Below are 27,532 nucleotides of genomic sequence, written 5' to 3'. Positions count from 1 at the left end.
ATAATTTGTGACTGGTCTCGCTTTTTCATTGTCAGTCTTGCTAGAGGTTTGCCAATTTTACTGATCTTTTCAGGAAAGCAGCTTTTGTCTTCACTGATTCCTCTATTTTTTAAATTTCAATTTTGTTGATTTCTGCTCTTTATTATTTCCTTCCTTCTAGTTGCTTTGGGTTTATTTTGCTCTCATTTTCCTAGCTTCTTCATGTGGGAATTTAGATGATTGATATGAGACTTTTTCTAATGTAAGTATTTAGTGATAAAAGTTTCACTCAGTGCAGCTTTAACTGTGCCCCACAAATTTTGATATGCTGTATTTTCATTTTCACTCAGTTCAATGTATTTTTTCCCTTGGATTCTCTTTGACCTGTGGCTTGTTTAGAAGTGTTGTTTAAGTTCCAAGTGTTTGGAGACTTTTCTTGTTATATTTATGTTACTGATTTCTAGTTTGACTCCACTGTGATTGGAGAACATACTCTGAATGATTTTGACCCTTTCCATGTTGCTGAGTTTTATTTATGTTCCAGGATATGGTCCACTTTAATTGGACGAAGATGCACCTGTTTAGGAGGGTAATTGGGATGATGGCAATGTAGAAACTTCTGTCAGTTCCTGCTTCTCATATTTGCAGCCCTGTTGCTTGGTGTGTATATATTTAGGATTGCTGTATCTTCTTGGCAGATTTACCCTTTTATCATTATGTTATGTCCTGTCCCTGGTAATTTTGTTTGTTATGAATACTAATTTATCTGCTATTATGATGACCACTGCTACTTGTCTTTAATTAATGATATATCTTTTTTTATCCTTTTACTTCAACTTGAAAGCTGGAGTGAGTTTCTTATAAACAGCATATGGTTGGGTCATGCATTTTTAATCCACTCAATCGATGTTTGTCTTCATTGGTATATTTAGCCCATTTATATTTAATGTAATTATTGATTTGTTAAGACTTAAACTTCTATTATATCTTTTTGTTCTATTCTATTTTTTTGTCTGTATTCTTTTTCCTGCATTCCTTTAGGTTATGTTCACCGTTTTTTACAAATGCATTTTGATTTATCTGTATTGTTTTTGAGTGTATCTCTTGATAACCTTTTTAGTAGCTGGTATAGATAGTACATACATTTTATATATATATATATATATATATATATATATATATATATATAAAACTATCGCAGTTTACTGGTGTTATCATTTTACCATTTTGAGTGGGGTATAGAAACCTTACCTCCTTTTATGGTTTTCCCCGTTTATTATAATTATTTTAAATATTTCCTCTACGTATATTTAGAAGCACATCAGACAGTGTTATCGTGTTTGCTTCAACTGTCAAATATTATTTAGAAAGCTCCGAAGAAGGAAAGCTTATCGTATTTACTCACACCTTTACTTTTCATGCTCTTTTTCCGTCTTGATGTTCCAAGTTTCTTCTATCATCACCTTTCTATTTAGAGAAGTTCACATAGCAATTCTTTTGGGGTAGGTCTGCTGGCAAAGTATGGTCTCATTTTCATTTATCTGAGAATGTCTTCATTTCCCTGTCATTCCTGAACAGTGTTTTCACGAGGTATCCGGATTGGTAGACTTTCAGGATTCTGGATTGACAGCTTTTTCTTTCAGAACTTTCATGTGGCCTCTGTGGTTTCTGATGAGAAATCCTCTGTCATTTGAATTACGTTCCCCTCATAGGTAAGGTGTCGTTTCTCTGGCTACTGCTAACATTTTCTTCTTTGCATATGGTCTTAAGAAGTACAGTTACCATGTGCCTTGGAGGAGGTTTGGGTTTATCGCATTTGGGGTGCTCAGCTTCTGGAATCTTTAGGTTTATGTCTCCTGCCAAAACTGAGAAATTTTCAGCCACCATTTTTTTGAGTACCTTTTCAGCCCTGCTTTCTTTCTCCTCTCCTTCTGGGATTCTGATGACATGAAAGTTAGATCTTTTGTTATAGCCCCACAACCCAGAGGCTCTGTCCCTTTTCTTTTAGACTATCTTCTCTCTATTGTTGAAATTGGGTGATTTCTATTGTCCTCTCTTCCAGGTCACTGATTCTTCTCTCTGTCCCCTCCATCCTTCTATTAAGTACGTGCAGTGAGCTGTTTATTTTGGTTATTGTATTTTTAAATTATAATATTTTCACTTTTTTAAATATTTGTGTTTTTATTGAGGCTTTTCCCATTGTTTCATTTGTCTCCAGCTCACGAATGTTCACTTCAGTGTTTCTGTCACGGCTGCCTTCTAGTCTTTGTGAGATAAGGCTGACATCTCAGGTTTGCTGTGTGCTGACTGTCTTTTTTCCTTCAGTTTGAGGTTTTCTTGGTTTTGGTAAGAGTGGTTTTCTGTTGAAACCTGGGCATTTTTGTATTATGTTATGCGTCTCCAGATCTCATTTAAACTTGTGTTTTAACTGGCTTTTTCTGGCTCTGCTCTGCCGGGGTAGGGGCTCTGTTACTGACAATGGAGGTCGAAGCCCAGGTTCCCCGCCAGGTCTCTGCTGGCACCTGAGGGAGGGTTCTTGTCCTCACTGCTGGGCAGCCGGTAGGTGGGAGTCTGAACTCCCCACACGGTCTCCACTGGCACATCAGGGGGTGGTTACCACCCAGTGGGGAGGGAAGTCCCCCTCCCCACTTGGCTGCTCTGGTGACCCTGGCAGAGTCACTCTGGCCTCACAAGGGAGGATGCGCAGGCTCCCTCTCGGCCTGAGCTGTACTGTCTGCAATGTGCTAAGTCACTTCTCTCCAGGCCTCTAACTGGAGAGAGGCAACTTCAGCTGGGCCTCACTGGCACCAGCGCTGGTGGCTGATTCAGTTCCAAGTCTGAGATCAGGGGGCCCAGCACCTGTTTCTTGGGTCCCTGGGTCCCTAGCCAGTCTTCTTTCCACACTGCACAGCCTTCCACACATACAGTTTCCAGGGATTGGCTGTACCTGGTGGGAAAAGTGTCTTCTCATCTTCCAGGCCCAGACCCTCTCTTCCCAGGGTTTCACCTCCTCTGACTGGCCTTGGAGAGAACTTCAGGAAGGATGTAGGCCCCCAGACCTACACATTCCTTTGTTTTTCTATCCAAGTGCCCAGTTCCTGCCTGCTCCCAGGAAAGCTGAGAGATCTGGGCTGGGGCTCAGGGTTCCCCTCACGGCCCGTAGACCACCTCTATCAGGTGGCCACCTGTTGCAATTGAGGCCTCCTCACAGACCTCAGAGTCGGTACAGCTTAGACCTCTGTGCTCTTTAGATAAAAATATTACTGAAGTTCTGTTATTTAAATTGTAAAAATGATTTTTTTTCACAGAAAGTTCTTTTTGCGCTCGTGATTTTTTCTGTTTCCGGGTGGATGTTGGCGTGAAGACCATCCCTTAGGGAATGATGTGGTTAAGCCACGCCTGTTTTCTGAGCCAGCAGTGCCAGATGTTATGCTACTATTGCAGATGTGCTTCCCAGATTGTGAATGCTCCTGGGAGTGGGCCGATAGTAGCCGCGCAAACACATTTCACGTGGGGCGTTTTCTAGTTGCTGTTGGCAAACGGAACAAACTTGCTTATTAAGCACATTGAGTCCTGAAGTTAGGGGAGGGTGCCAGCGGGGCTGGGTCTCCCTGCAGGGCCCTCTCTCGAAATGTCACGTCGCAAACTGAGCCGCTTGCCGGTTGCTGTGGATGGAGCGGGGGTGGGGGGGCGGGGGATGGCACTGGATAATGCCATCGGACCTTCTGAGATTCAGAACTATTCCAACTGCTTGAATCTTGCCGCTGGTAAATTTTAAAAAAACGTTAGATTTGCATTTGAAAACATATTCCAGTGTGTTCATGAAGGCAGCTTATGTGTAAGAGCCGTGCTTTTCATTCCACCCAGAATATGTGTTCTCAGTGAGCTCTGGACCTTCTGGTACCGCACTCACACACACACACACACACACAAACAAGCACAGCGGTCCTGATGTGAAGATTTTGGTAATGTGTTTTCGTACAGGGCATAAAAATATATCTCTGTAATTACATGATATTTAGTGATTAGATAATTACGGATAATTGCATGGGGTAGTTCTAAGTGCTAAAGTGTTACCATAAGATCTAAAATGTACGAATTGCATAATAATTATCATGTGATCTGCAGTGCATGTAATTAATGCGTAATCACATGGATTTTGCCTTCATAACTACTTCGCCCTTGTTATAAAGCTCTTTGTCATAACATTTGAGTATAAATATAATGTAATTGGCTCCCAGATACAGTACATTAAGCCCCGTGATAATTGCTTTCACAGTATAACAATAGCCCTTATTTCACTTCAAACGCGTGGCTCTTAAGCAGGGTGGGGTCGCGAAGAACAAGTCGCCAGGGCGTGGAGGCAGAGTGGCGCTGAGTGACGGCCACTAGGCGCGCTTCTGGGTGAGGAATGCCTTTGCTGTGACCAGACCTTTCCAGGTAGAAGAGTTTGCATCTTTGACTTGGAGCCTCTCTTCTAACGGCGGCGCGCGCCCCTGCCCTGCAGCAGCCGGCCCCTGCATACAGCAAAGCACCCACCGCATTTCAGGTGGAGGGGCCGTAGAGGGCTGGAATTTCTGTAAGGAGAAGATCTCGTAGTAAACTGCAGTGAGCGGGACCTTGCCCGATGGATGACATTGTGGGAGAACACCTGGAACAGCAGTGGTTACTCAGAGACGGAAACGGGAGCTCTGGCTCGACTTCCATGTCGTTAACGCAGTTCCTGCAACTCTCCCCGCAGGTCTCACGTGGCAGGATGGCTACACCCAGCACGTGATGGCACGGGAGCTCGCCAGCCTTCCCCAGACCTCCCCACGACGCCCAGAGGCCTCCGGCGCAGCCAGGTAAAGTGAGCTTGGTTTACGGCGCCTCGCCGGCGGCCACGCCGGCATCCACCAGCCCTTTTCCTTGTTTCACGCGGCAAAGGACCCTGTCTTTCTGTGTAGACGTTCCAGGAGTCTGGAACGTGTGTGACGGAGCAGCAGGGACTCCCCCCACGGGGTGCTGGCCCTGCCCCGGGGAAGGTTGTAGGAGCGACCCGCCCAAAGGTCCTCCCCGCCTTCCTGAGACCCTCGGAAGCTCTGCATCTTCAGAGCCTTGGTGGAAAGCAGAGGAGTCAGTAATTCTCACTTCCCAGTAAGAGTTTATGTCCACTTTAGTACAAAAAGCAAATTAAACCGTGAAAGGCGTGCCGTTCCCCAAGCACGGCAGCCCGTGTGAGCTGGATTCATTCCATCTCGTCCTCTCTGCACACGTGCGGAGGTGCAGACGCCTTGCCCACTCGTGCAGGGGGGACACAGACCCCGGCAGCTGAGGACTCGGCCCACAGACAGAGCGCCGGGCGCGGGCCGCCTCAACCCCGAGCCGGCGTTTATACAGCAGGGAGACAACCTTCCCCCCAGGCTTCGCTTGGAAGTCCACTCTTCCCTCAGAGAGTGAGTTTTCTCTGTCCGTAGCCTCAGTTAAAATAATCTCAGTGACAGAAACGTCAGCCGTCTGCCTTCCTGCCCGTGCTGCGGAGCCGAGGAAGCAGCTAGGCCACCAGGTCCTGCAGGATTAAATGCACCAAATGTGAAAGCACGTTCACCGTGGCGGCTCTCACTGGACAGATCTGCCGTGAGTTTCTTGAGGGTCGGAGCTGTCCTTTGTCTTTCTTGCTGGTATACTGAGCTTTAACAAGGAGAGTGTGCCACTGTAGTCTGTTCTGTAAAAACAAAACACAAAAACCAAAGTCAAGCTATCCTGAATTTCCATTTTCATCTGGGTGAGTTCAGACTTGTCATGCTGGTCGTTCAGTGCCATCTGGGCATTTCAGCACCACCCGCTCCTTCCCTCCTGGTGAAGATGTACCTGAGTGGGGTGCACTGTCCCAGACAGCCCTGACCTCCGCTGAGGAGGCCAAAGGGCAGAGGGATAGGAGAACTGGGCAGACCGAGCAGGAACAACTCTTTACGTAGTCTAGACAGTCAGCAAGTACGACGGAAAGGCCAGACCGTCGTCAGGGAAAGAGCGCTTCCAGAGAGAACAGCCCTGAGAAATCAGACACGGTGAGACCACGGACAGACACCTGGGTCACCACGTTCTTGCCAGCGTTAATATTGTCATTTAAAATAATTGTCCATTCGTTATGAAAAACGGTTGCTTCGCTTTTTTAGATTACAAGTGAGATTAAAAGTTTACAAGTACACATATGTAGGGACTGGAATTCTCTGTATGGATTTCCTGTGCGTGACCTTTGTCCACATACAAAGTATTTTTTGTATTTTTCTGCATAGCCTTGTTATTTAAGGCTAGTGACTCTTCACGTGCCGTATTTTATAGAAGTAGCTTTCCGGTCTGTTCCGTAGATGGCACGAGGTACAGTTGCCAGCAGAAAGGGAGCTCATAGCCCTCTCGAGGTGGGAGTTCTAATTTCTTCCTTGAGGGTGTTAATTCCCTCCCCCCTCGCCCGCTCTGCCCCGGAGAGATGGGCTTCCTGGGCCGCACCAGCAGGTCCTTGGCCTCGGGCTGGGTGGGTTTGGCCGTGGTGCACCCCTGGCTGGGAGGGTGGGAAGGCATCGCACCCAGGGCTCTGCCAAGGTCATGGCTGCTTGGACCCCCGCTGTGACCCATTAACTCCTCCCTCCCATAGACCCAGCCCTTCTCCACCGTCAGCCTGTCGGTTCTCTTGGTCCTGCTCTGTCTTTGCGAACAGTTCCTTTTTTAAACTGCTGGATGTCCCGTTTGGAGATGCCGCGTGTCCTATGGGGCCTCTGCCTGGTGACAGGAATCTGGTCACCCACCCTCTTCTTCCTCAGCTTTTGTCGAGGTTACAGGATCGTCATGATACACACGTAATAGTTTTCCTTCTTTTCAAAAACCTTCTGCAAAACTTTCTTTAGCGTTGAAATTGTCTGCTGCCTGGTATATATTTTTAAATGATCTTTCTTTGTAGGTAAATCTCATAACACTTTCATTGTCTTCTAAGATTATTGGTGAAATATGCTCACAGATTTTACATTTTTGCAGAGAACTATTATCCTTTTCATAGGGATTTCCAAATTTGTTAACTTAGTGTGAGTCACAGTACTGTGTTATAATTTAAAAAATCATTCACCATATGTGCAATTATCACACCTTTGCCATTGCATTTTCTCTTTACCCTTTTAACACAATTTTTAAAAATAATTATCTCTTGGACTTTTCTCTTTTCACCATTCCTAGATTTATTGTTTTTATGAAACTTCTTGAGCTGAAAGTTTTGTTCTTAATTTTATTTATTCATTGTTAAAAAGCAGTGAAATCACTTAAGGCTATGCATTCGTGCGTGGTTTTGGCATCATCCTGTAATGTTGATGGGCTCATTTGCTTTTGTTCTAAATTATCTGTAATTGTAATTTTAGATCCTTTGGGAGCAGTAAGTGTAGGCTCTTTCCTTTGTTCATATTTATGTGCTCTTGTCTTTAGACTTTAAATCAGTGTCTAGTTTTATTGCATTTTAGTTAGAGAATGTGACATGTTCAGTTTTTACTTTTTAGAAATATGGGGTTCTCTTTGTGGCCTAGTTTATACCACACTTTTATTAATTTTCAACGGATACTTCAAAAAACTATTGTATCGGGCTTCCCTGGTGGCGCAGTGGTTGAGAGTCCGCCTGCCGATGCAGGGGACACGGGTTTGTGCCCCGGTCCGGGAAGATCCCACGTGCCGCGGAGCGGCTGGGCCTGTGAGCCATGGCCGCTGAGCCTGCGCGTCCGGAGCCTGTGCTCCGCAACGGGAGAGGCCACAACAGTGAGAGGCCCGTGTAAAAAAAAAAAAAAACTATTGTATCCACTATTTACAGTGTACGGATTTTTATATATAGTTTATAATCATATATAAAATTTATAATTACATATAAATATAAATTATATTACTCAAAATCAAATGTCCTTATTTATATTTTTATTTATTGAAATTTCTCAGACAAAAGCTATTTCCATAAATCTTCCTTCCATTTTTAACATATTTAGCTTTACACACTTTGGGTTCTGACGTTCAGCCCATACGCACTCACAGCATTTCTCCTCCACTGGGGATCATCACACCTGCTGCCGTTTTTAAATGGAGACCTCATCATCTTTAGTACTTTTTGTCTTGATCCCACTTTTCTAAAATCGGTATTACCATTCCTGTGTTGTCTCTGTTTTGCCGTCTAATTAATCCTTTAAAATTCTGCCCTTTGGAGCCTCTTACTTTGCATGCAGCATTTATAAATGACATCAGGTGGCATTTTTTACAGCCCCTCTGGCGAGAGACCCCTGATCTCTCTGCTTTCTTTCTTTCCCTCTCTGGCCTGTGACTGGTTTACTTTCACCATCTTTAGTGTTTGTAACTATGTATCTTACTTCAAATTCAGTCCGCGGCCATCACCTTTAGGTTTTCCAGGCAGTTTTTGAAGTGACAGGTCTGAGTCACTATTAATGGAGGAATCCCACCTTCGGGCCCCCCACCCCCTTCCCAGCGCATCCCTGGTGCCTGGCACATGCCGTGTACAGGTGGGTGTCCAGCCCAGAGCTGTTGACTAAAGAAGGAAGGAAGGCATGAAGGGTCTTGTGACACTTTTGTTTATTACGTGGGTAACCACACCGACCAAGAATCCTGCCTGACCTTCATTCCACAGGGTACTTCCAGAGCTTTCTGTACCCTGTAGATGTGTGAATATCCACAGTCAGCAATCTTGTGACAGGACAGGTGACATTAAAAGAGATGAAGGAACTGGCCCCAAGCCAGTGACACATTCAGGAGGTAGCAGTAAGCTCAGAGTGTGGTGTCAGGACGCCCAGCCCCACCCAGTCTTGGGGGGAGCAGAGCAAGCCTGCCTGAGAGCCTGGAAGAGGCAAAGCCGCGTCGTGGATGCTGCGTGAGGGACAGACGCCGGGAGCCTGGGGACACCCTCTGCCGAGGCCCCTGATGGCCAGAACAGATGGGGGTGGGGTGGGCAGCAATGTTACGGAGGACTTGACTGAGCCGTGAATTCTGTTTACGTGAAAAATAAAACGGCACCGAAATGATCATTAGACAAGGTTGGGATTATGGAGAAAGGAGTGAGAACCAGGTCACTGTGTGCTCTTTGCAAAGATTCTGTTTATAATTCGGATTTTTTTTTCCTGAGCACATTGGGTGACAGCTTAAAGCATCCCATGTTATTGGAGCCTGAAGGTCAGTGCAAGGAGGTGGGAAAGGGACCAGTGGAGACCGGCGTGTAGGGACTACATTCTTAGTCTTTTGAGGGAGAAAAGGTACACTTAGAAAGTTTTGACCTACTTCAAGCCGAACGACAGGGCAAAAGTCAGTCTGAGAGCTAACTGCCACAGTGTCGCACACACAGAGATGGACGCTCTCTTCGCTGCTGTGACATATTACAGTGTCACAAACAGTCCTCCAGCAGCGGACACGCAGGGAAGATGAATAAGACAATTTCAAGACACATTTGTGAGGTTGTTCTATCTACATTGATTAGCAATTAGTGAGAAAAAGTACCAGAAAAGTAAATTGACTTCAGTTAAATTACACACAGAACATGAAATTTCATCCATTAAAAAATGGTCAGGGAAGCCGTAGCCGTGATTTGAGATGCAAAGAACCGTGCAGCCCCTGATCATTTATATGCCTATTAAGTCTGAGCCAGTGTAGCTTGAAAAGGGCATCAGAAATAAAAACAGGACAGTTTTATCAATTGCAATAATTAAACACAAATGTGAAGATTTTCTGTAAGTCCCAGCTTTTATGAAATACGTACAGATATCAAACCCCTAACATTCTTGAAAATGAGACTTTCTACATGGAAACACTAGCCGGGAGCCTGTTCTCCGTTACTCCAAGTGGGAAATCTACAAAGAGGTACACACCCGCCTAAAACCCCAGTACATTCCCTAAATCACAGTAAAGACCCACATATAAGGAACAGATTGTCATGTTTGGATATAAAATACTTAAAACATTGTTTCCTGGTCCCTGAAAGTGGGTATGGTTGTTAGCAAACAGGCACTTTATTTGTAGTAACACAGCCTCACCCAACATCTGCAACACACATAGGCACACACAGATACACACGGACACACACACATGACACACACACACAGATAAATACATATACACACCCAGACACATACAGACACACACACAGACACATACGCAGACATGCAGACATGCACGGACACACACAGAGACGCACACAGACGTACCCTCATAGACACGCCTGCAGGCGTGCACGCGTGGTGACCCCACCCTCGGTCACTGCAGACGCCTCGTTGCCATCAGGATGGAGGTCACTTCCGTTACAGAGCACCGTTCTCACTGTTGGACTGCGGAAGAGTGCCCGGATCAGCCTGGGAGACAGGACGGTGTCCTGGACCCGAAGAGGCCACGGATGTCCCGTCCCCATGAGGAGTGGGTGTGGCCGGGGCCGCTGACCCTATAGATCCCCGACTGCGAAGAAGCCCGGTTTTATTTGTCTGGTTTCTGGGCACAACCAGAGCTGGCCTCGCCACGTGACCCAGTGATGCGCCGGGGCTCGGTCCCCTCAGCTGGACGATGGGGCGATGATTCTTCGTCCTCAGGTTGTCGTCTGAGACGACACCAGGCTGGCGGGGCAGCAGACCCAAGCCCATCGGGATCCTGACCTGGGGCACCCAGGGAGCTTGTCTCGCTTGGGTCCTGAGCTGCGTGGGACACGGGCCCCAGTGTGCAGTGGTGTAGAGGCCGGGCAGCCGCAGTAACAGAGGTTCCGGAGCCCTGAGGCTCCCGGGCCCGGAGCTGGTGCACATCTTCTGAGGTGACCTGGGCAGGCCGGGTGGCCCCCTCCGGGCACAGGCCATGGGCTGTATTCTGGCTACAGCGAGAGGCAGCGGCCGAACAGCGAGCCAGCCCTGCTGTGCTGGACGCAGCCCTGCTTTCAGCTCCCAGGCTGTGGGTAGCCGCAGGCTGCACGCGTCCTCTGTCCCTCTGCCCGCGCTTACGGCCTTTCCATCCCCACCTACCCCACCCCATCCAGGCCAGGGAGCCGCAGGACGTCCACTTCTGCACGTAAGAACACCTCCTTTTCTACAATTAGCATGGCTTTTATCACATTTGGTACATTTGTAAATAAAAATGAAGATCAAAAGCTATGTCTCTCCAAATACAAAGTCAGAGAAAAGATGGGAATAAATGAAGAAAACAGCGAACGCGTCCTCGTCCTTCCCACGTGCCGAAAGCACACGTGAACGGCGTGTGAGCTCTGCCTCTTCTGGTGGTCTGGGATATTCTCGTTCACATCTAGGGCACTTGCGGCGGTTATAGAAAATAAGACAACCTTAAAGGCCCATGTTTACTTACATGAAGATCAAATGAGTTTAGTAGGTGAGGAAACCCCACGTACATTGTATATAAACATCAGGGAGCACTTATCTATGTGTGCAGTTATCTATGATTCACAAGTCACCGCACGTTTACTGAGCCCCGGCACAGAGCACAGCTTGAGGTCGTGTGTGGTCCAGCACTTTCCCCACAAACAGTGTCTGTGGTTGTCAAAGAGTTTGACGGGGACTGAGTACTGTGTTTTATATAATTTAAAAAGTGCATTTTCTTAAAAGAAAAAGAAAACAAGACATGTTTTTTCCAAGTAAGTCCATAATCTGCATCACTGCCATTCACCACAATAATCAGTTTGTTTTCTGAAGTTCACTCCCAGTGATAAACGATCTTAGTCACAGAGACGCTTTTCCTAACGCTGGAAAAGTGCCATCTGAGAGGTCAGCGGGGGGAAAGGCTACAGCTGTAAAGCTGACTCGGCGTCACCCCAGAGCCTGCCAGGTGTTTCCAGGCTTGTTCTTTCGGTGGACGCTGTTCTCAGTGCCGACGGTGACTTGGTCTCTGTGCAGATTCTGGGCAGAGCAATGAACAAGAGAAACCCCCAAGAACAAGGTCCCTTCTTCCAAGCAGCCTCTCGGGATCGCTTCCTGCCTTTTGCGGTCCTCGCGCTCATCCTTCACAGCTGGAGGTCTTTCTCATGACATCACTCTGACACCAGCCCTCTACCCCCTCTTCCTCTTCTAAGGACCTTGTGGTCACACTGGGGTACCAGGAGGGCCCCCCGCCTTAGGGTCAGCTGAGTAGCAAGCTGATGCCACCCGCTCTGCCCCCCGCCGCGCCATGCCACGGAACCCCATGCGGTCACAGCTTCCAGGAGTCACTCACGCAGTGCGCCCCTACCCCATTCCTCTGCACATGGGGGGCGCTGGCTGAGATGGTGGGGTCCCAGAGCAAGTGGATGGTAGGACCAGGGCTCTCCAGTTGACCCTCCCCACACTGAGGAAACCTCTCTGCCACTCAGGTTCTTGTTGGGCTTGAGTAAGTGCTAGCTGTTTCCCACATTCTAGTTTGTCTTCTGTCCCCGGTGGTCGGGGGCGCTTCTTGAGAACATACTCTAGGGCTGGTCCTCTTCTCAGGGTCACTCACCAAGTCTGCACAGTCTTCAGCCGCTAGGCTCAGGGGGCGCATGAAAGTTTCCAGCTGCAGTTGGTGAGAGCAGCGGGGGCCGGGCTCTCGCCACCTGGCCTGACGCCCGGGTCCCCACGTGGTCCCTGCGGCCACCCTCCCTCGCTGTGGCAGCGTCTGTCAGCGGAATCAACGCCACGCCCCGTGGACTGGCTCACGCTTTCCTTTTGCTTTGCAGGAGCTCAAAGCAGAGTGTCCAGGACAAGCGGAGCCTCAGCCTCGAGGGCGACGTGCTGGCCGAGGCCCTTCAGCGCTACCTGCCCTACCTGGAGGCCCTGTCCCAGGCCGCCATCCCTGATGTGCTCCCCGGGCTGAAGCCGGACAGGCCGCCGGCCCAGGTGACCCTCAGAGCCCCTCTCTGGTCTGGGGTGTGTCTGCCCCTGCTGGGGGCTTCCTCCGGGCACACACAGGGAACGTTTCCTATGTCTGTGGCATCGCTGGGCTTTTCTCCTGTGTCTCGGGCTAGCGGGGGGGCCAGGGAGAGACAGGGTGCGTCTCCACCCTTTCGGGAGGACCTGCGCTTACCACCTGGACCCGGGACCCAGCTGCGGGGTCCACTGTGAGGCAGGACAGCAGGAAGTCGGTGGGCACAGGGTGAGCAGCCATCCTGGTTGCCCGAGACTGTCCTGGTGTCGGCACTGAGGTCCCGTGTCCCAGGGCGGTTCTCCTTACGCAACCTGCCCTCGGGGGCGCCCCGCGTGCGGCAGCTGTCAGGTCCTCAGTGCAGGTTCATTCTGTACCAAGGCCAGTCTGCTCTAGAGCCATCCAGAACTCGAAGCCCATTTAAAAGAACAGTTTATAGAAACGATGAGAAATCTCATAACTTTCTAGATGGGAAAGTATGCATGGTTTTATGACAACCGGTCAAACCAGTTGCCAGCTTTTGACTAGCCTAGAAGAGACGGGTCTAGAAGTGGTGTCCAGGGCCAGAGGCCCTCATGCATCTTGAGGGTGGCCTTGGGGAAAGCATGGAAGTCCAGGTGCTCTGGGCACGTGGGGTGTTCGGCAGCCACATTCACGCTTCTTTCTGTGGAAGGTTATTTCCGCCAATGGAATTTGACCCATTTTAAGCCTGATGCCGTGCTGGAAGATGGATGAAAGCCTGGGACGCTTTGCTCCTCTCACACCCCCCAGATTCATCCCAAGGCGGCAAGGCCCTGGGACACCGGGGGAGCGATTTGGGCCACGCCTTCACTCGCTCTCCTGTCACTTCAGCCAGCTCTGGGCTGGATGCTGGGCGGCACACACGTGGTGGCCGTGCGGGGTGGCTGAGCTCGGTTAGCTCCCTGGACCAAGAGTGGCCTGAAGCCAGCTGGAGGGGCCTGAGTGGGCCCCTGACTCTGCCACGCTCGCCTGCTGTCCGCGCCCGCGAGACGCGGGAATTAGGAATAAGCTGCAGCGACTGTAGGGACTTGTTGACGGCGGGGTCTTTGAGCCTCCGGGAGGTGCAGTGGTGACGCAGGTGAGCAGCCGACACGGCTCCGGGGGCAGATGTGCTGCTCTTCCGGCTGCACTCGGGCCCTCACACGGATCCGGGGAACTTAGCTCAGAGCCCTTCCAGCCCTGACTCGTGCTCGCGGTGGGCCCAGCCCTGTGCGTGTTCTCCAGGCGCCTTCCCCACTGGAGGAGAAAGGTGCCTGCTGTCTTTGCCAGGACCGTGCATTCCTCCCGGAGCTGTACCCTCGGCACTGGGCTGCCTCGGACAGGAGTGATCACATCCCGACCTGCCCTCCCTTCTAGGAAACACTGATGGGGAAACAAAATGGCTGTCCCCGGTCTTGTCCAGCGTTCCGTCAGCAACCGAAAGCGCCCATCAAGTTTGCCCTCCGTAATCGTTAAAACTCCCGCCCAGTGGAATGACCACACCTCGTGGTCCGGCTGGACCGTGCCGGTTTGTGCCTGCTGCCCCGTCAAAATTACCAAAAGCCCCTTTTCCCTCTCAGAAATGTCCAGTTTGAATGATGAATTCTGTGGTCACAGAGCTGTTTCAGCATGACAGTCACAAGGATTATTCGAAAATGAGCACTTGGTGGCATTTTGGCTTAGGTATTTTTATCCTCTGTTAAGATGGATGCTTCTCAATATTTAAAAATGCATGAAAACCTGGAACTCATTATTTTCTCTGTCCAGGGTTTAAATGAGGAGAAAGCTCTTCATCATCCCTGTAATAAACTGAGACAGGCTAAGGTACAAGAAGCGCTTCGTGCAGACTTTTGCCGGGGATTTGGGCAGTGTTCTCTGATCCCCTCCGCTCTTGGTTGATGAAGTATTTCAGTTGGAAATGTAAGCTTTCTACACCGATGATCTTTCAAGGTGCAGCCAATTTGCAATGAATTATTTTATGAGTCATCTTTTCTATGTATGTGTCATCAAAAATCTAGCTGTCATAGACAGAGAAATGCTGTGAACGTACCATCTTTAGAGGTTTAGTACAAATTACTTCCTGAAAGAAGCCAGAGGGAGTAAAGCCACACTCCTCTTAGACAGAACCGCCCAGCCCCGAGCCCTGATGCACAGTTGTGCTCTTATCATCACCAAATCAATGCAGTTACTGCTTCTGCATTGTTAGTGGTGGAAACCAGCTCCTGCTTTTATCAACCACAGTAGGGCTCGTTCATTACAGAAAACACTGTAGGTCCCAGTTTATTCTATGCTTTGGAGGAGGTTTAAACCGAAAGTCATCATTTGGAAATACCATGAATTAACTGATTTATTTGGAATCCTTGTTTTACGCATTTTTATTGTGCAAGAAACTGCTAGGTGCTGGGATTTTACATTCCTGCCCTCTAGGATTTTACAATCTCACTGAATGAGGGAGACACAAAGATACATTTAAAAGCAGAGCAGGTGCTGTAATGGAGGGAAGGCTGAACTTGAACCAGGTGGGCACGTGGGGTCAAGGGCTTCCCAGGGGCTGGGCGTTGGAAGAACAACCAGAAGTCGGCAGTTGAAGATGCTCAGATGAGCTCAAAGTGCAGCATGTCAAGAGGTCCCCCTGGTCTACCGCGACAGCAGGAATAAGCCAAGGGAGCTACTAAACCATAGCCTTCAAAGGCAAAAACAAAACCCAGAAAGCTAGGATACAAAGAAACCTGAATGAACTAAATTCAGAAAGCGATGAGCTCATTCTAGGGGAGAGAAGACCACTGCTGCTTTCCCACAGGCAGGAACCACGGCGGGGAGAGGAAGAAGGCGGCCTAGGGTTTAAGGACTGTTGGCAGCGGAGCCTGGCGCAAGGGTAGAGCCCAGAGGCAGGCTGCACAGAGCACTGAGTGCTGGAGATAGGACACTGGAGGGTGGGAGAGGGGGACAAGGACTGAGAGATGTCCTTCCAAGGAACTCCAGGCCTTTCTGAGCACACCTCAGCCCTCCGAAGGGTTGGGATGAGGCTGCATGGTGGAGAAAGGTCTGTGAATAGCATGCAGAAAGCCCGGAAAAGAAGTCTTCCGCGACTCACAACGGTACCGGGCTGTGAATCAGAGAGAGCTCCCCTGGTTCAGAAAACCGGCAGCTGTCTGCAGAGCATGAAGCGATCCTCAGGGTTGCACTGGGGCTTGGATCTGAGCCCTGCTGAAGAAAGGGCCCCAGTCCTGCCCTCAACATCACTGTAGTCAGTAGTGACTGAACTGACCGCCTCTGCGACAGAATCCACACCAACGTCAGCGACAGATTTCATGGACTCAGCCGCCACATCAGCAGGCTGAGCGAAGAAGGGACCGTCTGCTTCCTAGGGTTGAATATCGTTTACTTCATCCTCCTCTACTCTTAAAATTTCCAGACACATGAAGGAACAAGAAGATGTCGCTCTTGGTCAAGAGAGTAAAGAGTCGATAGGAGAAGATCCAGGTATGACTCATTTGTTGGGATTATTGGAAAAGGATATCTTAATAATTAGGATAAATACGTGAAAGGATTGAGTGGGAAAGGTGGAAAAGCATAAGCGAACAAGTGGAAAATTGTAGCAGAGAGATGGAAAGAGTAAAAAAGAACCAAATGGAAATGCTACAAATTAAAGTAATGAGATCAGAAGTAAAGAATTCATTTGAGGAGCTTAATGATAGACTAGAGAGAGTAGAGGGAAGAATCAGTGAATTTCAAGTCAGCTCAATAGAAATGATCAAAAGTGAAACAAAAAGAACATATTGTAGGGCTTCCCTGGTGGCGCAGTGGTTAAGAATCCGCCTGCCAATGCAGGGGACACGGGTTCAAGCTCTGGCCCGGGAAGATCCCACATGCTGCGGAGCAACTAAGCCCATGTGCCACAACTACTGAGCCTGTGCACCACAACTACTGAAGCCCGCGCACCTAGAGCCCGTGCTCCACAACAAGAGAAGCCACCGTGATGAGAAGCCTGTGCACCGCAACAAAGAGTAGCCCCCACTCGCCGCAGCTATAGAAAGCCTGCACACAGCAACGAAGACCCAACGCGGTCAAAAATAAAAAAATAAATTTATTTTAAAAAAGATTATATTTTAAAAAAGAGTGCAAAATGGAACAAGACATCCAGGATACATGGTGCAATTTCAAATAACTCTAACACAAGTATAATTGGAATCCTAGAAGGGAAAGAGAAAGAGAGTGAGGCAGAAGAAATATTTAAAGAAATAATGGCTGGGGTTTTTCCAAAATTGACAAAACATCAAAACATAGATCCAAGAAGCTTAGTGAACCTCAAGCAAGATAAATACAAATCTAGGCATATCATAATCAAATTGGGGGAAAACCAAAGATAAAGAGGAAATCTTAAAGGTATCCTCAGGGGAAAAAGACCCCTTACATCTAGGGGAATGATTATAAGAATGAAGTCTTACTTCTCATTAGGAGACCATAAAACAATGGAAGAACATCTTTAAAGTACTGAAAAGGAAAAAAAGACCAAACAAATCCTGTCAATTTAGACTTTTATATCGTTCAAAACTGTAGGTGAAACAGGAAGAATCTGTGTCTGGAAGACTCATACTCCAGAAATGCTAAAGGAAGTTCTTTAGCTTAAAGAAAAATGATATCGTATAGAAGCCAATATCTACAAAGGGGATGAAAAGAACCAGAAATGGTAAATTTGCAAGTAAATATAAAAGATACACACACATAACATATATGAATTTTTGGATAAAAGCTATTGGATATTTGAAGCAAAATAATAAAAATGTATTTGTGGGGTTTTTAGCTTACGTGGAAGAAAACTACATGACAACAGGACCACAAAGAGTAGGTAGGAACACTAATTACACTGTTGTAACTTTTTGTCGATTTGTGAAGTTCTGTGATATTATTTGAAGGTAGACTGTGATAAATTAGACACATTATAATTTTAAAAATAGGCAAAAATAGGTATTACTGAAGGTCAATTCAGAGATAAAATGGAATGCTAAAAATGCTTCACTTATCCATAGGAAGGAAAGCAAGGAGGAAGAGAGGAAGAAAGATCAGATGGGTTGAATATAAAGCAAATATCAAGAAAGTAGAATTAAATCCATCCATATCAATAATTATATTAAATACAAATGGATTAAGCTCTTCAAATAAAAAGCAGAGATGTTCAATCTGAATAAAAATTAAAAAACAAGCTTCAACTATATTCTACTAAAGCCAACGCACATGAAATAGAAAGACATATATAGGTTGAAAGCAAAAGTATGGAAAATATACACAATGGAATCTCTAAATATAAGAAAACTGGTGTGAGTATATTGACATTAATCAAAGTACACTTCAAGACAAATAGTGTTATTAGATATAGAGACGTTTTATAATGAGTAAATGGTCAATTCATTAAGATGACATAGAAATCTTTTTATGAACCTAATGTCAGAGCCTCAAATACATAAAGCAAAAATATGAAACTATTCAAGAGAAATGTACAAGTCCACAATCATTTTTAGAGATTTCAACTTTCCTCTCTCAGGAACTGATTATACAAACAGATTAAATATCAGTAAGGATATAGAAGATTTGAACAACACCATCAACCAACATAACCTAATTGATATTTATAGAATGATACACCTAAAAACCACTGAATACACATTATTTTCAAGTACACAGAGTATTTCCCAAGATGGATCGTGTGCTGAGCCATAAAGTAAGTCTCAACAAATGTCAAAGGATCAAAATCACACAGAGAAAGATATTAAAAGAAGAGAAAACTACAGATGATTATCTCAGAAATACAGAAACAAAATTTCTAGACAAATCAAATCCAACAATATAAAAAAATAATAATACATCACGATCAAGGGAGATTTATTCCAGAAATGCAGGGCTGGTTACATCTGGAAATTAATCAGTACAACTTACCACGTTAACAAGGAAGAGAAAAGCTATATGATAGTCTCAAAAGTAAAAGCACTTGACAAAAGCCAACATCATGATAGAGACCTACAGCTAACACCATACTGAATGAGGAAGAATGAATGCTTTCTACTTCAGATCTGGAATTCCACAAGGATGTCTGCTTTTACCTCTTCTGTGCAACATTGCCCTGGAGGGCCTAGCTCGTGCGATAAAGCAAGAAAAAGAATAAAAGGCATCCAGGTTACGTGATCATCTTTGTAGAAAATTTGGTGGAATCTACGAAAAAGCTACTAAGATGAATAAGTGAGTGTGGAAATGCTGTGGAATGCAGAGTAAATATACAAATATACGAAGTCAGGTACTGGAATTATAAAAATATCGTTTGTAATAGCATCAAATATTATGAAACAACTAGACATAATCTAACAAAATATGTGTAAGGCTTTAACCGTTGAAAATTTTGAAACATTGAGAGCAATTAAAGAAGACCTACGTTCGTGGAGATACACACTGTGATCGCGTGTGGGGGACTCGGCAGTGCTAGGGTGGCAGTTTCCCCCAAACTGTCCTATAGACGTGACACCTCCGTTTACAGAGGGAAACCGAGGCTGAAACAGACAGAGTGAAATGTTCACTTTCAGATGCTTAATTGGTGGAATTCTTGTTCGACTTTTTCATGTTTGTTTTTTAAGCCAAAAAGAAGGTCCCCAAGTTGCCTTCTTGGAAGCCAGTTGAGCACAGTTCTGCGTTTTCCGTCAGCCAGCCTGCAGGACGGGCCTGCTTCTCTGTGGCACTGCCTGAAGCCAGGCCTGGGGCCACATCCAGCTCTGCTTCTACTCACCAGAGATCCTGTCTCCTTACCCACAAAATGAGGAGTCTGCAGACACCAAAATGTCATGTCTGTTGAGAGGGTCAAAAAGAAGTAAAAACACATGAAGCCAAAGAATGGCCTGGCGCTGGCACTCAGAACACACCGCCCACGTGGGACGGTTGTCCTGAGGTCCTCCGGGTGGACGCGGCAGGCAGCTGACCTGCAACCCCACGCCTCGTGCTCACCCGGGCTGGACAGAAGAGCGGACTGCAGCTCTGCCTCAGTCCATTCCCTTTACCTCTGCTTGCGGGCATGAGGGTGTGGGGTGCAGCTGCCGCAAAGGACAAAGTGCAAAGCGGGAGGAGCGCCCAGTGACGCAGAGGTGACGCAGCAAGAAGGTAGTGCCACGGGGAGACGAGAACCAACGCGCGCGTCCTGTCGTCAGCCGTCTCTGTAGACTAGTTCCAAGCTACGTAATGGAGCATCGTTTGCAGATATCCGTAACTTAACATCCACGCTTTGTACTGCTGTGAACTTTCTGCAAAATTCATTGATCCCGTGGTTTAGAACTTAACACCTCTTCAGCCTCAGATTTTGTGAACCCTAGAAACTGGGGACTGATTTTTCTAACAGATAGCTCTGTATCTGAGCAGCAGATAGCGTAGCTGTCGTGGTCAAAGGTAGACCAGCGTGAGGCTCCTCTGAATGCTGAAATGTTTTTGTCCTGGGGACAGTGCTGTCAGTAAGAATGACACCTCCGATCTGCTGCCCCTGAACGTGGGCGGGTAGCTGAGAGCCTGACCAGGACTGAGCACTGACGGCTTCCCACTGTGTGGAGACAGACCGGCTTTTGCCAGAATCACCCTCTACGGCCCGAGCCCAACGAGGCAGAGCAGTCTAACCCCAACTCTCCATTAATGAGCCGGACGTGAGGGTTGCCGAGACCCACCCCCAGCCCCCCAATCTTGCCGCCTCCAACGGCATCATGGGGCCGTCTCATTAGGAAGCCTGTGGACAGCCCCACCGCCATGTGCTCTGTCACGCCGGCAGCAAGTGTGTCTTGATCAATGTGCTTGTCAACGCTGCCTTCGGGCTGTGAGACAAACCGGAGGAAATGTTTGCTCTGTGGTCAAAAGGTGGCTCAATTGGGGTTTCCTAATTTGTTCTGGATCCTCGGCACAAGAGAATATGTGATGAGCACGAGTGACTAATGTATAGACAAAAGTCCCATCCACTCAGTGTTCGCTGGCAAGTGGGACTCGGAGGGCCTGCCGTCGGAACTCATAATTGTGCAGTCTGGGACTGGGCAGGTGTATCTCCATGAGAGGAAGGGGCCCTGACTTTCAGCTGTAGTACCCAGGCCCTGGCACGGCTGGGAGCCACGCAGGCAGGGGATGTGATGCAAGTTGTGGCTCTAGGAAGGGTGTCACCTGGCTCCAGGAAGCTGCCCTGATTTCCCCAGCTGATTACGGTCACTTCCTTCCAAACTCCGTATCCCCAAACCTCTTTGATATGCTTTCCATTATAGTTACTGATGTCTGTGACTTAACTCCCGTTTCAGTCTGCAGGCTGTTTGAGGACAGGTCCATGTTGGAGGCATTCTTCCCCTGGAGAACGTAGAATGTGGTCCAGAGCTCAGCACACAGCAGCACTAGTGGCTGTGATGCTGCTGGTGGTGGCGACGCTTGGTAGCAATGATGCTGATGCTACCATTTATCCAGTGCCCTCCTCTGAGCCATGTGCTGAGCTAGGTACCTGTACTCTCCCTAATACAACTGCTTCAAGAAAAAAAGGATTCCCCCGCCCCGCCCAGTTTTGTGGGGGCAAAAGTGGAGCTCAGAGAGGTTAGAAAGTTCTGAAGGTCACACAGAGCTGTGCTGACGGCACTGGGCCAGTCTCCCAACCGAGCCTCCTGTCCCCTGGGTTTACTCAGCAGACCCTTGTGGGACGTGGAGGGAGTGGATCTGCGCCGTCTCGTGTGGAACACCGTGGGCTGAGGACTGTCGTCCCAGGGTACATTCCAGGAAGGTTGGCAGCAGCTGCTTCACACACGCGACGCGGACCACACCAGCGACACCCAAACTAGACTGGGATGACACACAGTATGAAGGGGCAACAGGCCGGAAGTGGCTGTGCCAGCCAGTCCTCATGCTTTCCACAGGTTGCTAATCTCCAGATTTGGGCAACTGCAGTCATAGCACTTACTCGGCATTATCTTAGGAAATTGGACATCGTAGGTTTGTTGGACTGAGGTTTAAAACGTCTTCGGAATAGGGGGTTGAAAATGGTTGTAGAATTTTAGACCCAGAGGTGGGACAGAGTCCACTTGGATGGCTCCCTCAGGGCCGGTGCTCAGGTCCCCACTGCTCTAAAGGAAATGCGGGTGTGACACGGGCGAGTGAGTGACAGCCACTAGCTGTTAGTAGGCTAGCGGTAAGCCACTAGTAAGTAGGAGCTACTAGCGCTTCTGTGCCAGGTGCTACGCCCATCATCCCCATTTTACAGGTGACTTAGAGGCTAAATAACTCGTCAAGGCAAAGGTCACCAAGCAGCAGAGTTGTGAGACCCAAGGCCGGCGGCCTTGCCCAGAGGCCAGCTCCCTCTACGTGCTCACTGCGTCCAGATAGGAAGCCTCAAAGAGGCAGCGACCGAGAGGATACCCTCCTCGCTGCTCCCCCCCACGCCCCGCCCCCAGGCTCTGGGTGACCTGGGCACCCTCACCCGGGGCCGCGCTAAGCTCTCCCACTCTCAGAGGACCTGGGGTCACCTGTGAAAACTGAAGGTTTTTTTTTATTATTACTTTTACAGTCTGCCTACTGAAATATTCCTTTTCCCTCTTCACCTTAATTTGGCTCAGCATAAAAGACCTCACGCAGATTGTTTACCCTGGTCCACGGCACGGATCACACGCAGCACTGACTGTCTGCGCTGTGTGCAGCCTGCTGTGCCCGCCCCCCGAGCTCTCCACTCGACTCTAATGAAAGGCCCTTGGAGTAGAAGGTGCATTCCAGCAAAGAGGGTCGGTGCTCGTGGCACCGTAATGAGGCTCCCGGAGGCCGTCCCAGCCTCCAGCGCTGGGGCCCGACCAGGTGTTCAGAGACAGCCTTTCTCCACGGAAGTTCAGGCTGAACTTAAGATTGACACTTCCACCCAATTTGTGCAAGACTGCTGGAGGGGCTACTTGTTGTGGAGGCATCCCCTCTCTTTCTCTCTCTCTCTCATGAATCTTACTTTTTCTCTTCTAAAGGAAAAGCAGTTGATTTCAGCCAGCACTTGAACAAAATTATACAATTTGGATGACAACTAAAATCACATCATTTAGAACTAAAAACAATCTTGGAGATGATGGCCAGTCTCCTCTGACAGGAGAAAACCGAGTGTCAAGAGGTCAGGTGACCCGCCCACGCTCATATGTGAGAACGGAAAGTAGCACCCTGTCAACCCCAGCTTCCTGCTTCAGGCTGGCTACGTGAAAACCTGTCCTGCAAGGCTGAGCGCAGATATTTTTAAAATAGACAGATTTGGGGGTCTGAGCCACTGTCTTAAATTCAGTGATGGCTGCACATCTTAACTAGATCCCCAAGTGTGTACCCACTGACTAAACACTGATTTGTGCCCCAAGGGAGGTGCATGTAGAAAATATGAACGGGCAAGATTTTAAAAGTTTATGGTCCCTGCACCCGGAGAAGAACCATGAAAGCAGCCCTGAGTCATCTCCGAGTGGGAAATTACTGTTTGTCCATGAAATTCTGACGGTGCCGTCGTCAGAGGCAGAACATTGAGATTTCTAACGTTTTTACAGCTGTCCCAGACGTGAGGAAACTGGGCCTTGTTGTGTCTAGTGGGCAAAACAAAGTGTGATGAGATCATGTCCGGGGAACGTTTACCAAATGAGTGAGGAGGCAAAGTGGGTGGAGGCTGAGGAAAAGGCCATGGATTCGACATCATCTGTAAAACAAGAGGCCCTGGCACCTTCACCGGCCAGAATATCGCTGTAAAAAGGCTTGGATGGATGTAAAAGGGATTTAAGTGATCAGTAAAGACAGGAGCTGGAGTGAAATAAAAACCATCAGACAAAGGAGAGAGTCCGTCGCGGGGGAAGCTACTCTGTGGAGTTACCGTACACACCAGTGCGTGGCTGTGTCGAAGGAAGACAGCTGTACTATAAAATAAAAACTAGTAAGAGGAGAAATGGAGCCCTCACACGCTGCCGGCACGGTGACAGTGGTGCAGCCTCGCGGGAACACGTTTTGGCGGCTCCCGGACAGTTCATGCAGAGCTGGCCGCTGCCCAGCACCCCACTCCCAGGCACGTGCCCGGGAGACGTGAAAACAGGTCCACACAGAGACTTGTACACGAAGGTTCACAGCAGCGTTATTCATAATGGCCCCCAAATGGAAACCACCCAGATGTTCACCAGCTGAGGAATGAAGAAACCAAAATGTGCTCTGTCCTTAATCAATAATTTTCAGTCATCAAAAGGAATTTGGCACCAACGTACTACAACACGGACGCACCTTGGAATAACCATGCTCGTCGAAAGAAGCCAGACACAAAGGCCCCATTGTGATTCTGCTTACGTGAAATGCCCCCAAATAGGCAAAGTCATGGAGAAGGAGGTAGATGAGCAGTTGCCTGGGGCCGGGGGAGGAGGAATGGGGTGATAGAGGGTTCCGTTCCAGGCGATGTTTGCACCGCTCTGCGGATCTGCTAAAAACACTGAATGGGGTGAATCTCATGGCGTGTGAACTGTATTTCAGTAAAGCTGTTATGAAAAAAACACCGTGGGAGGAATGTGGACGTGGGACCCGGCCCACCCGTGAATTAATCCGTGGTGCCTGTTTGGGGTGCGCGTTCCGGGTGCCTGGTGCTGTTTAGCGCCCGGAGGTCCAGACCCGGTGCCACTTCAGGGCCTGCCCGTCGATGGGCGCTCACCTGCTGTTTGTCCCCCGGCCCCTGCAGGGTGAGGACCCCCCGGCCGACAGCGTGCTGACCTTCGTGGCCCGGACGTCCGCCCTGACCTATGCCCCCGCGTCCCGGGCCGATTTCCCCGGGGACCGCCCGCTGCGCACGCTCCGCAGGCTCCAGCCCGACGAGCTCAGCCCCAAGGTGGCCGGCGGTGCGGACAGGCAGAGTCTGGTCGCCGCACTGGGTGCCTACGCGGCCCGGAAGCCCCCCGCGCCCCCCAGGGACGGCGACCCCGCAACCCGCAAGCTCGTGCGCGCACCCTGGCGAGAGCCCAGGGTCCTTTCGGCACCGGCTGCCCCCCAGAAATGGCCCTCGCCTCCGGACCCCAGGGACGCCCTGGGCACGGACGACGGTAAGTACCCTTTGCGTGCTTGTCGTCGGCTTGTTTCTGCCTCTCAGGCAGCTGCCCGGGCCGGGCCTCCGAGGCTCTCTCCACGTGCGCACCAGGCTCCGCCATAGAGCGGACAGATGCCGAGGGGTGGGAGGGGCCGTCCGTCCTGGTCTTGCTCCTGGGTCGCGGGGACTCAGGCGGCCAGTGCCTGCGGCGGAGGGACCTTCGGATCTCCTGGGGGAGACGCCCTCCGCGTTCAGTTCTCGCTGCCCCGACAGTCTCGCTATTTCATGACTTTATTGGTGGAGATGATGAGGGAATACGACTCACAGGCCAAAGCTGGCCCCGCCCAGCGTTTGGTAAATTGAATATAAACGACTTCGGAGGCCACTGCCCTTTCCTTTTGTCTCCGCCTCTCCACTCCTGTGGTCAGACTCATGCCCAGCTCCTTAGTTTATGGGTGTTTGCTGGCCCCCATGAAACCGGCCTGAAACGAACGCTGCCCCCAGTGCCGTGAGTGTACTTGGGCCCTTGAAGTGACCAGCCCTCGAGGCCACCACTTCGGCCCTTGATGTGAGTCACCCCGGCTGTGGTCGCCCCACGGGAGGAGGGCTGTTGGCCGGTCCTAGCCTCTGTGAGATGCCCAAGGGCCTCATCTGTTTTCTAACAGCCTTTCCCTAAGACCGTAAAATATAAAGTGCGATTTTGATAAAATATGACTTCTCCTTTGAAGATATACAAATAATAACATGAAGCAGGTAACAGAGTAAAACAATATTGAGTGTCCGTTCCCATTCGCGCTCCCTGTCTGTAAGTGGAGGCTTGATCGGGGCCGCTCTGGTGGGGCTCTTCGGGGAACACCCTCTGGAGATGCTCTCTCCGCTCTCCAGTGACCCTTATTAGCGGCATCATTTGGTTGGCGTTTTCTCCTGGGCTACGTTGCAATGTGGGTTTATCTTTTTATATATATTGTCTTCCCAGCTGCGCTATATGCTTTAAAGAGTCATGTAAAATGTTAGTCTCAGAGCAAACAGAGAGACTTGTAGGATGAACGCCCACACATGCATTGCTGGGTTCCTCTCGCTACTTCTGTGACCCCCTCCTCCCCTACGCTGACAGATTCAATCGCATGCTGTCAGGTTTCAACTGTCACACTTCAGTATTGCACTGCCAGAGATACAACTCATGAATAAACCTAACCAAACAGCTTTATCCCATGTTAAACTTCACACTAATGTCTTCATATCACCAAGTATCTAATCTGTGTTTAAATTTCTCACTTGTAAATTTTCTTTACAGTCGGTTCTTTGAAGGCAGTATCCGAAGACGGTCCACTGAATTGGTGGACGTACCTGTTAAGCGCCTTTTAAACTACAAAAGCTTTCTCCTCCCTCTTTTATTCCCTTGTATCATTTTTTAAAAAAAAATATTGTTTCAGGTGTACAACGTTTTAGTTTGACATCTGTATACACTACAGAGTGATCACCATCAAAGGTCTAATTACCATCCATCTCCATACAGCTGACCTCTTCACCCATCTTGCCCCCATCAACCCCTTCCTCTCTGGTAATCACTAATCTGTTCCCTGTATCAATGAGGTTTTGCTTTATGTTGTTTCTCTATTTTAGATTCCACATATGAGTGAAATCATACAGTATTTGTCTTTCTCTGTCCAGCTTATTTCATTAGCTTAATACCCTCTAGGTCCATCCATGTTGTAGCAAATGGCAGAATTTCATTCTTTTTCATGACTGAGTAATATTCCACTGTGTATATGTATGTACCACATCTTTTTTTTTTTAAGATTTTTTTTTTTGATGTGGACCTTTTTTTTTAAGTCTTTACTGAATTTGCTACAATATTGCTTCTGTTTTATGTTTCGGTTCTTTGGCCCTGAGGCATGTGGGATCTTAGTTCCCCTACCAGGGATCAAACCTGCGCCCCCTGCATTGGAAGGTGAAGTCTTCACCACCGGACCGCTAGGGAAGTCTCACCACATCTTCTTTATCCATTCGTCTGTTGATGGATACTTAGGATGCTTCCATATCTTCTTGGCTATTGCAATGAACATGGGGGTGCATATATCTTTTTGAATTCGTGTTTTTGTTTTCTTTGGATAAGTACACAAGAGTGGAATTGCTGGATCATATGGTAGTTCTTATAACTTCTGTCCCTTTGTTGAGTTCCGGCTGTGTTCATCCATGCTTCTTCTGGGTTCAGTGAGCTTCTTTATGACCATTATTTTAAACTCTTTATCAGCTGAGTTGCTTTTCTCTCTTTCATTTAGTTCTTTTTCAGAGGTTTATGTCTCGTCCTTTTGATTGGAACCATGTTCCTTTGTCTCCTTATTTTGCCTGATTCTCTGTGTCTGTTTCTCTGCGTTAGGTGTATCAGCTACCTCTCCCAGTCTTGAGGAGTGGCTTTTGTAGGAGACATCCTGTGGGTCTCAGAGGTGCAATCCCACTGGCCACCGGAGCCCGGAGCTCAAGGGGTGTGCCCGTGTGGGGCACCTGCCCTCCTGTTGCGGTGAGGTCAGTGTCGCGGAGGGGCGCTGGCGGGTGGGGTTATCGCCTGACTGGTCGTGAGCCCTGCTGAGGTGCAGGGGTGGCAGCGCTCTCGGTAGGGGGCTAACAGGTTAGGTGGCGATTTCC

General features: G+C 48.5%; 1 protein-coding gene across 1 annotated transcript in view; it reads left to right on the top strand.

Moving 5' to 3' along the window:
• The window catches only part of PTPRN2 (protein tyrosine phosphatase receptor type N2), a 523,279-nt gene that overhangs the window by 51,700 nt on the left and 444,047 nt on the right, over positions 1–27,532 (top strand). The window contains exons 4-7 of the mRNA XM_065883635.1: positions 4,721–4,823; positions 12,656–12,815; positions 24,545–24,902; positions 24,950–25,135. Of these exons, the coding sequence (XP_065739707.1) occupies positions 4,721–4,823; positions 12,656–12,815; positions 24,545–24,902; positions 24,950–25,135 (807 nt within the window). The remainder of the gene's footprint in view (positions 1–4,720; positions 4,824–12,655; positions 12,816–24,544; positions 24,903–24,949; positions 25,136–27,532) is intronic.

The sequence above is a fragment of the Phocoena phocoena genome, chromosome 9 (assembly GCF_963924675.1).
Source record: "Phocoena phocoena chromosome 9, mPhoPho1.1, whole genome shotgun sequence".
NCBI lineage: Eukaryota > Metazoa > Chordata > Mammalia > Artiodactyla > Phocoenidae > Phocoena > Phocoena phocoena.
The sequence above is the reverse complement of the archived record's forward strand: the minus strand, read 5'-3'. Positions and strand labels throughout refer to the sequence as shown.